At 46.0% G+C, this 10,349-nt stretch overlaps 1 protein-coding gene across 1 annotated transcript; it reads left to right on the top strand.

The window, feature by feature from the left end:
- The first annotated feature begins 7,490 nt into the window (after positions 1 to 7,490).
- Positions 7,491 to 10,309, top strand: INO80B (INO80 complex subunit B). The gene is made up of 5 exons (XM_060169577.1): positions 7,491 to 7,634; positions 7,866 to 8,058; positions 8,276 to 8,394; positions 8,565 to 8,734; positions 9,688 to 10,309. The coding sequence occupies exons 1-5, from the start codon at positions 7,577 to 7,579 to the stop codon at positions 10,216 to 10,218; spliced, it is 1,071 nt and encodes a 356-aa protein (XP_060025560.1). The 5' UTR covers positions 7,491 to 7,576; the 3' UTR covers positions 10,219 to 10,309.
- The last annotated feature ends 40 nt before the right edge of the window (positions 10,310 to 10,349 follow it).

The raw sequence follows: 10,349 nt of genomic DNA, 5'->3' as shown, positions 1-10,349 counted from the left end.
TTGACATACAAAAGTGTACATGGAGAAGGGAGTTCTTCTGTCGTAGGAAAGGAAGATCAAAAGATTTTATAAATCTGTGGCCTCTGAGATAAACCTCAAAGAGGAGTGAGGGCATTGTTTCTGAGTTTCTTCAAATATCTATTGTCACTCCTCTAAACTGTAAGCTCCCCCAGGGAGGGAGAGTCTGTCTTGTCCACTGCTTTATGCTCAGTGCCTGGCACATAGGAAGTACTCAATAAACCATCACTTGAAGTAAGTGAACAAATGAGATGCCTAAAGAAAGCATACAGATTTGAGAGTGCTTAACTGGGATGAGCCATATTGTTGGACTAAAATTGTTCATTTCAAATGTTTGGCTTTTAGCAGTAGAATGCTTTTTTCTCCAAATGAAATCTCACCTGGAACATGTGAAATATAATCAGAGCTGCTGTGATAGAAGCAGGGGCTGGAGCCCCACATCTTGTCCTCTCCAGAGGCCCTCAGCTGCACGCAGACACACACACACACACACACACACACACACACCTGTGGGACATGGGACCTAAGGAAGTGTTTAAAAATCCCTGACAAGAGCTGGAGGAATGGAAGGCATTTGGAAAAGAAGTAGAGCTCAAATCTTGCCAGAGAATTTGCACTCGATGTGACTGAAGATTTTGGGAAAGGAGTGACGCAGCCAAAGTTATATTTTAGAGATCATAGTCTGGCATCCATTTGTGTGAATCATTTGGAGGAGGTTGTGACTGGAGTTTGGGAAGCCAGCTTACACTGTTCTCAACCAATGGTAGAGAAACAAGGGCCAAAGTTTCTGTGGAGTTATTATTTTTTAATTAAATTCTTATTTGAAAACACACAGTTTTTTAAAACAATCCTTATTCTACCACTTAAAAATAATACAAAGTAAGGAATAAATGAACAAAAGCACACTTTCCCCACCATCAGAGAAAAACACTGAGACACAGCCTGGTGCCATGGCATGCTGAGGCCTTATACTGGCTCGTGAGAGACAATTTTGGAATTTTCTGGAATTGTGCATTCCAGCTGTTAAACACGGCTTTAATTAATAATTGAATCATAAAAACTCACAACTAAATAAATTATATTAAAGCAAAGGTGATAAAACTCAAAATTCATCACTTCCTAATTATTTTACTGCATTTTCCCATTATCCCTTGAGGTTGTTTACATCTATAGTGTCCGTATGGTTGAAATGCTATGTCACGGTGTGCTACTACATGTCTTGCCAACTCTGTGCTCAGTAATGAAATTGGCCATGGTGGGAGTTTTACACAACAGAAGTAGGCGAACACTGTAAACCAGGGCTATTTTTTTTCCCCTGGGGAGATTTCATTAAATATTTAGCCACATACCACTTGTTCACTGCATAATATTTCCCAATTTTTCCTTTTCTTACATCTGTATCTCCATCTCCCCAGCTATGAAGTAGATATTTGGGAAGGGCTTATTAGCCACCCAGTATTCAAATTATCTTTCTATTTCTACACAGACCCCTACTGTGGACAACTCTGGTAGGCTGAGGCTCTACCCTCTTTCTGGCAGCTGGAGAAGGACATTCATCCTCCCTCCCACTTCTTCACAGCCCAGGGGTAGGCAGTTGGCCTAAGCCAACCAACTGGAATGCTACCAACTGGACTTTGAATCTTGAAAGAGTGAAAACAAGACCCAGGGAGAATTCATGAGGAGTGGATGGCTCTGCTAGCAGGGAAATCCTCATCAGCAGGTTCCTGTGGTGAGACTTTGGTGTGGCCTCAGCATAACCTCAGCCATATGCCCCTAATGCTTGGCCTCCCAAGGGTTCCCACCCCTTATCCAGGGAGAATACAAGATGAACCCGAAACATTTTGTAGTGTTGGGAAATAAAAAGGTGCTAAAGGAATGATGGAGATGTGTAAGAAGGACACAGAAGTCATCTTAAAGAAATGCCCACTGACCAAATCTGGGACAAATTTAAGCATCAAAATAAATAATAGATTACAACTCATTGAATGAAACAGGAATCTATACCGACACAAATAAATACATATGAAACTGAATGTAAGGAGAAAAGAAAGCTCCACTTCACCATAGAATGCCAACTAACACATGTAAATGGAATAACGGGAGTAGAATACCACTTGGCAATTATTATTTTATTTATTTATTTATTTTTTGCGGTACGCGGGCCTCTCACTGTTGTGGCCTCTCCCGTTGCGGAGCACAGGCTCCGGACGCGCAGGCTCAGCGGCCATGGCTCACGGGCCCAGCCGCTCCGCGGCATGTGGGATCTTCCCGGACCGGGGCACGAACCCGCGTCCCCTGCATCGGCAGGTGGACTCTCAACCACTGCGCCACCACCGAAGCCCGTGTACTTGTTTTTGAGGAAATACACAGTGAACTATTTAGGGGTGAAGTGGCATCATGTCTGCAACTTGCTCTCAGAATGATCAGAATAGGAATAACGATAATGGAGAGGAAGGGGAGGAAATAGTAAATGTTAATAATTGTAGAATCTGATTTAAGGAGCTAAGAGAGTTCTATGTACTCTTCTTGCAACTTTTCTGTAAGTTTGAAATTATTTCCTCAAAAATTATATTTAAAAAATAAGCTAAGGGCTTCCCTTTGGAAGTGGCGCAGTGGTTGAGAGTCCACCTGCCGATGCAGGGGACACGGGTTCATGCCCCGGTCCGGGAAGATCCCACATGCCGCGGAGCCTGCGCGTCCGGAGCCTGTGCTCCGCAACGGGAGAGGCCATAACAGTGAGAGGCCCGCGTACCACAAAAAAAAAAAAAAAAAAAAAATGCTAAGAACTTTTTCAGAAGGACAAAATTCTTCCTTTCAGCCTACAAACTTGCTCAAACCTCTCTGACACTAAACAAAGCAAAACTAAAAACAAAACAAAATAATGAAGCCCATGGCTACTTACTTACTGTCACCGCTTCCTCCCTGCTGGGCATCAGGATGTTGAGGAAACACCACTGGGTCTAGTGTCAGGAAGTCTCTGTTTGATGCTGGCTCTGCCACTCCCTAACTGTGTGGCTCTGGCCAAATCATTTAACCTCTCTAAGCCTCAGTTTCCTCATGAGGGAACAACAGTATCTCCCACATGGAGCTGCCATGGGGATCAAGGGAGGGAAGGGATATGAAAGCAGGTTATAAACTCTAATACGTTTGACAAATACTAACTGCAGGTGATCCCTCACTTCAACTCCTAGTGATACAGAACTATTGCCTTCACTCCCTGCTAGAATGCATACTCTGCTTGGAACTCAACCTAGCCTTCGCAGAACTGTACACGGTTCATCATAGCCTTTGTCTGCTGATAATCTCTGCCCTTGGGTACCTTTATTGCCTCTTTTGATCTCTTCCCAACCCTGCCTGCCCCTCTGCCTGCCTGTTCAGGACTGGTGTCCACTTGGGTTTGTTCCTGGTCCTTTCCTCTTCATCTGCTTGATCATTCTGGAATGTCTCATCTATTGCCATCCCTTGAAGGAGACCTCCACTTTTATGCTGATGACGATGCCCCAAATCACACCTTCTGCATTGGCTTCTCCTTCAGTATTCCATCTCCATCTGGGCATTCCCACATGCACTTTATTTTATTTTATTTTTGTTAACTTTTATTACAGTATAGTTGCTTTACAGTGTTAGGTTAGTTGCTGCTGTGCAGCAAAGTGAATCTGTTATACATATATATATATATCTCCACTCTTTTTTAGATTTTCTTCCCATTTAGGTCACCACAGAGCACTGAATAGAGTTCCCTGTGCTATACAGTAGGTTCTCATTATTCATCTATTTTACACATAGTAGTGTATACATGTCAATCCCAATCTCCCAATTTATCCCACCCCTCCTTTCCCCCTTGGTAACCATAAGTTTATTCTCTATATCTGTGACTCTATTTCTGCTTTGCAAAAAAGTTCATCTGTATTATTTTTTCTAGATTCCACATATAAGCAATGTTATACGATATTTGTTTTTCTCTCTCTGACTTACTTCACTCTGTGTGATAATCTCTATGTCCATCCACGTCTCTGCAAATGGCATTGTTTCGTTCCTTCTTATGGCTGAGTAATATTCCATTGTATATATGTACCACATCTTCTTTATCCATTCCTCTGTCGATGGACATTTAGGTTGCTCTCATATCCTGGCTATTGTAAATAGTGCTGCAATGAGTATCAGGGTGCATGCATCCTTTCGAATTCTGGTTTTCTCCAGATATATGCCCAGGAGTAGGATTGTTGGATCATATCGTAGCTCTATTTTTAGTTTTTTAAGGAACCTCCATATTGTTCTCCTTAGTGGCTGTACCAATTTACATTGCCACTAATTGTGAAAGAGGGTTCCCTTTTCTCCACACCCCTTCCAGCATTTACTGTTTGTAGATTTTTTGATGATGGCCTTTCTGACAGGTGTGAGGTGATACCTCATTGTAGTTTTGATTTCCCACATGCACTTTAAATTCACCTTGGATAACACTAAATGATTTTCTTCTTACTTGCTTCTCTTCCTATGTTCTAATCTTTATTTAAAACACTATGGGGACTTCCCTGGCGGCGCAGTGGTTAAGAATCCACCTGCCAATGCAGGGGACACGGGTTTGAGCCCTGGTCCGGGAAGATCCTCCATGCCATGGTGCACGAGCCACAACTACTGAGCCTGTGTGCCACAACTACTGAAGCCCGCGTACCTAGAGCCCATGCTCCGCAACAAGAGAAGCCACCACAATGAGGAGCCCGCGCACCACAACAAAGAGTGACCCCCGCTCGCCGCAACTAGAGAAAGCCCGTGAGCAGCAACGAAGAACCAACGCATCCAAAAATAAATAAATTTATTTTTAAAAAACAAAACACTATGTTCTCTCTAATACTTGGGCTAGAAATACAGAAGTCATTTTAAAATTTTTATTTATTTATTTATTTATTTTAGCTGAGCTGGGTCTTAGTTGTGGCATGTGGACTTCTTAGTTGTGCCATGTGGACTCTTTTTTTTTTTTTTTTAATATTTACTTATTTATTTGGCTGCACTGGGCTTTAGTTGCGGCATGTGAACTCCTAGTTGCTGCATGTGGGATCTGGTTCCCTGACCAGGGATCGAACCTGGGCCCCTTGCATTGGGAGGGCAGAGTCTTACCTGCTGGACTACCAAAGAAGTCCCTAGAAGTCATTTATTATTGCTGCTGTTTGCTTTTTGAACATCTACTATGTGCCAGATACTACCCTAGGTACTTTGCATTCTTGATTTGCTTTATTCCTTGAAAGAATCCTATGCAGGAGACACTACTTCATTCTATTTTGCAGAGCTGGAATATGAGGTTCAGAGAGCTTAAATAACTGTGAACCCAAGGTTACATAGCCAGTAAACTGTAATTTGATAATAGGCTTCTCCGACTCCAAAGTTCATTCTCTTAATCTTAATCACTATACTACATTGACTTCTTCCTGAATTCTCATATATAATTGTTCATCAGTTCCTTTAAATTTCATCAATGAAATGTCTCTTGAATCAGTTCTTCCCTTACTATGTTCACTATTGCTACCTTGTTCAGACATGTATCCCATATATATTATATACAGTGCTTTTTTCTAATTATAAATGTGATATATAGGCTGTAAGAAAATTCATTACAAAAAATACTAAGCAATATATATATATATTTTTTTGCGGTACGCAGGCCTCTCACTGCTGTGGCCTCTCCTGCTGCAGAGCACAGGCTCCGGACGCGCAGGCTCAGCGGCCATGGCTCACGGGCCCAGCCGCTCCGCGGCATGTGGGATCTTCCCAGACTGGGGCACGAACCCGTGTCCCCTGCATCGGCAGGCGGACTCTCAACCACTGCACCACCAGGGAAGCCCTAAGCAATATTTTTAAGTGAAGAGAGAGAGAGAGAGAGAGAGAGAGAGAGAGAGAGAGAGAAGGAAATTTATAGAATTTAGAGAGAGAAAGGAAAGGAAAGGAAAGGAAAGGAAAGGAAAGGAAAGGAAAGGAAAGGAAATTCACTACAGATCTAGATAGTGAAATTTCCCCAACCCCAGCTTCCAAAGATAATCACCGTTAATGGTGTAGTATACATTCCTTAATGTTTTCTCTGTGAATGTAGTAGCATATTATGCCTTTTTAAATGGGATCACCGCAGGACTTCCTTGGTGGCGCAGTGGTTAAGAATCCGCCTGCTAATGCAGGGGTCACAAGTCTGACTCCTGGTCCCAGAAGATCCCACATGCTGCAGAGCAACTAAGCCGGGGCGCCACAATTACTGAGCCTGCATGCCACAACTACTGAAGTCCGCGTGCCTAGAGTCCACGCTCCGCAACTAGGGAAAGCCCTTGGGCAGCGACGAAGACCCAGTGTAGCCAAAAATAAACCAATTAATTAATTTAAAAAAATTAAAAAATAAATGGGATCACCTCATCTTGAAACTTGCCTTTCCTATTTCATATATCAGCACATACAGATCTACCCTGTTCCTTTTTTTTTTTTTTTTTTTTTTGCGGTACGCGGGCCTCTCACTGTTGTGGCCTCTCCCGTTGTGGAGCCCAGGCTCCGGACGCTCAGGCTCAGCGGCCATGGCTCACGGGCCAAGCCGCTCTGCGGCGTGTGGGATCTTCCCGGACCGGGGCACGAACCCGTGTCCCCTGCATCGGCAGGCGGACTCTCAACCACTGCGCCACCAGGGAAGCCCTGTTCCTTTTTTTTTAATTAGGTAAAACATACATGTTTTAGACAAAGTACAATAGGCACAAAAGGGTATATTATGAAGAATAAGTCTCCCTTCACCCTCGTTCTCCCAACTATCCATTGGAATTGCTGTCACCAGTTTCTTGGGTAGCCTTCTGGGGCCTCATTTCTTTTAATGGCAGCATAGCTTCCCACTGTATGGATGTATCAAATCCCTGTACCAAATTATTTTGGTTTTTCTTTAGAGGCACACTTAGATTGTTTCCAATGCTACTACCAACTTGGATATAAATTCCATGTCAATCTTATCAATTACTTATCAGCTCTTAGCTTTTGTGTTCCAGATTGGATAGATGCACCATAATTCATTTATCCATTTCTCTAATGATATAGAATTTAGGCTTAAATGTCATTTGCCCTGCTGGTAGGGCACTTGTGCTGTTAAGTAAGCCCTTCTGCCATTTTGCCGGCAATACAGTTTCTTACGTACTCCACCAAATTGTAAGCTCCTCAAAGGCAGAGAGAAGTGTTCATATTCATCTTTGTATTCTCATAGCCTAGCCCCGAATTTGGTCTGCAATATACGTTCATCACGCTTGAGTGTAATAATAATTGAATTGCCCGCGCTGAGTTCTGACCTCGATTGCGTGGATGCGGAGCCAGCAGAAAGCCGTGGCCCTCTGACCGCTCCCGGTCTCAAAGAGCCCGGAACCCTTGTTGGAAGGGGCGTTGTTTCTCCCGGAGGATTCTTTTAAACCGCAAAGCTTGCCCCGCACAAGCATGGTTGCTACGCACCGGAAGTGCCCGGCTATTTGCTGGGATAAGTTGTTCCGTGGGGCGGAAAAGGTATGTCTGCTTGTGTTCGACTATTTTCAGCCTCTTTTCCTGGCAGGACCCCATGAGTAAGCTGTGGCGGCGCGGGAGCACCTCTGGGGCTATGGAGGCCCCTGAGCCGGGTAAGCGCGGATCGATAAAGCAACTTAGGCCTTCGCAGAAAAGGAGTCCCTTTCTTGCTCCTCCGAGCTTCTTGGGTACTTCGCCACAGGTGGGAAGGAGAAAGGCGGGGCTGTTGTTATGGTAACAGCGAATACCGCGGGAAGAGTAGGACCCCTCAGGGGTATTGGGTTCTTCTGGGATTTCCCTGACCTGCTCCTGATGTACACCGTTGACAGACTCTCCTTCTGCAGGGGAAGCCCTGGAGTTGAGTTTGGCGAGTGCCCACGGCCACGGAGTGCACAAGAAAAAGCACAAGAAGCACAAGAAGAAACACAAGAAGAAACACTACCAGGAAGAGGAGGCTGGGCCCACGCAGCCGTCTCCTGCCAAGCCCCAGCTCAAACTCAAAATCAAGTTGGGCGGGCAGGTCCTGGGCACCAAAAGGTGAGGCCAAGAGAGCCGAGGTTTTACTTGGGGGACTTCAGGAGCAGGTAGAGATAGAAGCAGAAGCTGGCTGCGCTTTTCATAAGACAGAGAATGGACGCTGTGATTTCAGGGCCCAGGTTAAAGCAGCAAGAACCCAAGAGGGTGTAGGGAAGGCTGGATGTACTGAGCAGGAGGAGACAATTGCTCAGCTTACAGAGTGGTTGCTTCTCCGCAGTGTTCCTACCTTCACTGTGATCCCTGAGGGTCCTCGCTCACCCTCTCCCCTTATGGTTGTGGACAATGAAGAGGAACCTGTGGAAGGAGTCCCCCTTGAGCAGTACCGTGCCTGGCTGGGTGAGAAGGGTCTGGAGCTGGGGAAACTGGGTTTCTCATTATACCTGGTTAAGGGAAGAGGGTTCGTTCTGAGGAAGGTGAGAATTTTGCGTGTCCCAGTATTAACTTGGCCAAATTAGGGTTCCCCCTCTGAACAATTCCACTTTTAGCTCTCCAACTTTCCTTTCCAGATGAAGACAGTAATCTGTCCCCCTCCCCACTGCGGGACTTGTCCGGGGCCTTAGGGGGTCAGGAGGAAGAGGAAGAACAAAGGTGGCTGGATGCCTTGGAGAAGGGGGAGCTGGATGACAATGGAGATCTCAAGAAGGAGATCAATGAACGGCTGCTCACTGCTCGACAGGTAAGTTAGTTCATTCTTTATTTGCTTGCCAAATTTATATTGAGAACTTTCCATGTCCCAAGAACTTTGCTAGGCAGCAGGGATATCAGCAGTGGAGAAAAGACAGACAAGGTTTCCGTTCTTATGGAGCTGGTATTCTTGTGCAGTAAATAATTTCGAAAAACTGTAAGGTTTATAACAAAAATAGGGTGATGAAATAGAAAGAAGTAGAAAAGAAACAACATTAGATAGGGTAGTCTGGAAAGACCTCTCTAAAGAGATAACATTTACAATACCAGAGGAGCTTACCCGGCAGAGAGACCAGCAGGGGCAAAGACCCTGAGAGCGGAACATGCCTAATCATGGTCAAGGAGAAGAATAAGTGTGACTACCACAAAAGGGTGTTTACAGAGAAGTAATGTATTTGATTTATATTTCAGTAGATTTCTTTGGTTTCTTAGTGGTGGTAAGGGATAGAAGCAAGACCAAGTAGGAAGCTGTTGAAGTAGGTAAGAGATGGTGGTGGCTTGAACCAAGGTGGAATGGTAGAGATGGAGAAAATCAGATGGATTCTGGATATATTTAGGAAACAGACACTTGTTGGGGGAAGGAGAGGAATCAAGGATAACTGTTAGTTTTTGGCTTGAGCAGTTATCCAATTGATGCTATCCATTGATATTAAAAGATTTAAAACAACAACAAAAAAGCCTCCAGAGAGCTGGTACAGAGTTTTGGTACACAAGGCAGGAAGGTAACATTACTAATACTTTTCCCCTTGAGAGTCAAGGATCTAAAGCTGGAAGTCTGGAGACCTGAGAGGAGGCAGTATTAAGGGCTCCTGGAGAGGGTGCTCATTTCACCTTCTCTCAAGGCCTGTTCTCCTCAAGACCCTGCTTTCCATGTCCCATCTTCCCCTTCCCCCGTTCAGGCAGACGTCACTTCTCTGTTTTGACATCTCTTCCGTCTCTCCCTAGCGAGCTCTGCTGCAGAAGGCTCGAAGTCAGCCTTCCCCGATTCTGTCACTACCTGTGGCCGGGGGGTGCCCAGCCCCCGCTCTCACCGAGGAGATGCTGTTGAAGCGTGAGGAGCGGGCACGGAAGAGGCGGCTGCAGGCGGCTCGGCGGGCGGAGGAGCACAAGAACCAGACTATTGAGCGCCTCACCAAGACTGTGGCGCCCAGCGGGCGGGGAGGCCGAGGGGCCGCGCGGGGCGAGAGGCGTGGAGGGCGGGCCGCGGCCCCGGCCCCCATGGTGCGCTACAGCAGCGGGGCACAAGGTTCCACCCTTTCCTTCCCACCTGGCGTCCCCGCCCCCGCGCCGGTGTCTCAGCGGCCGTCCCCATCTGCCCCTGCGCCTCGGTGCTCTGTCCCCGGCTGTCCACATCCGCGCCGCTATGCCTGCTCCCGCACAGGCCAGGCACTCTGCAGCCTTCAGTGCTACCGCATCAACCTGCAGATGCGGCTCGGTGGGCCTCAGGGCCCCGGATCCCCACTTCTGGCTTCTTAAGGCCCTCACCCAATCTGGACTCTGTGCCTTCTCCTCTGTCCCCGGTTTTCAGTGTCTTCCCCACCCTATTAAATTTCATCCAGTGCCTTGACTTGTACAGAACTGGGGTAATGGGGTATGGGTAGGCCAAT

The sequence above is a fragment of the Lagenorhynchus albirostris genome, chromosome 13, assembly GCF_949774975.1.
Source record: "Lagenorhynchus albirostris chromosome 13, mLagAlb1.1, whole genome shotgun sequence".
NCBI lineage: Eukaryota > Metazoa > Chordata > Mammalia > Artiodactyla > Delphinidae > Lagenorhynchus > Lagenorhynchus albirostris.
The sequence above is the reverse complement of the archived record's forward strand: the minus strand, read 5'-3'. Positions and strand labels throughout refer to the sequence as shown.

What these genes read in the sequence shown, in the direction of transcription:
- INO80B (XM_060169577.1), top strand. Translation starts at nt 7,577, where the DNA reads ATGAGTAAGCTGTGGCGGCGCGGGAGCACCTCTGGGGCTATGGAGGCC. An exon ending in GCAGTACCGTGCCTGGCTGG is followed by an intron (nt 8,395 to 8,564) that starts GTGAGAAGGGTC and finishes TTTCCTTTCCAG; the next exon opens with ATGAAGACAGTAATCTGTCC. An exon ending in GGCTGCTCACTGCTCGACAG is followed by an intron (nt 8,735 to 9,687) that starts GTAAGTTAGTTC and finishes GTCTCTCCCTAG; the next exon opens with CGAGCTCTGCTGCAGAAGGC.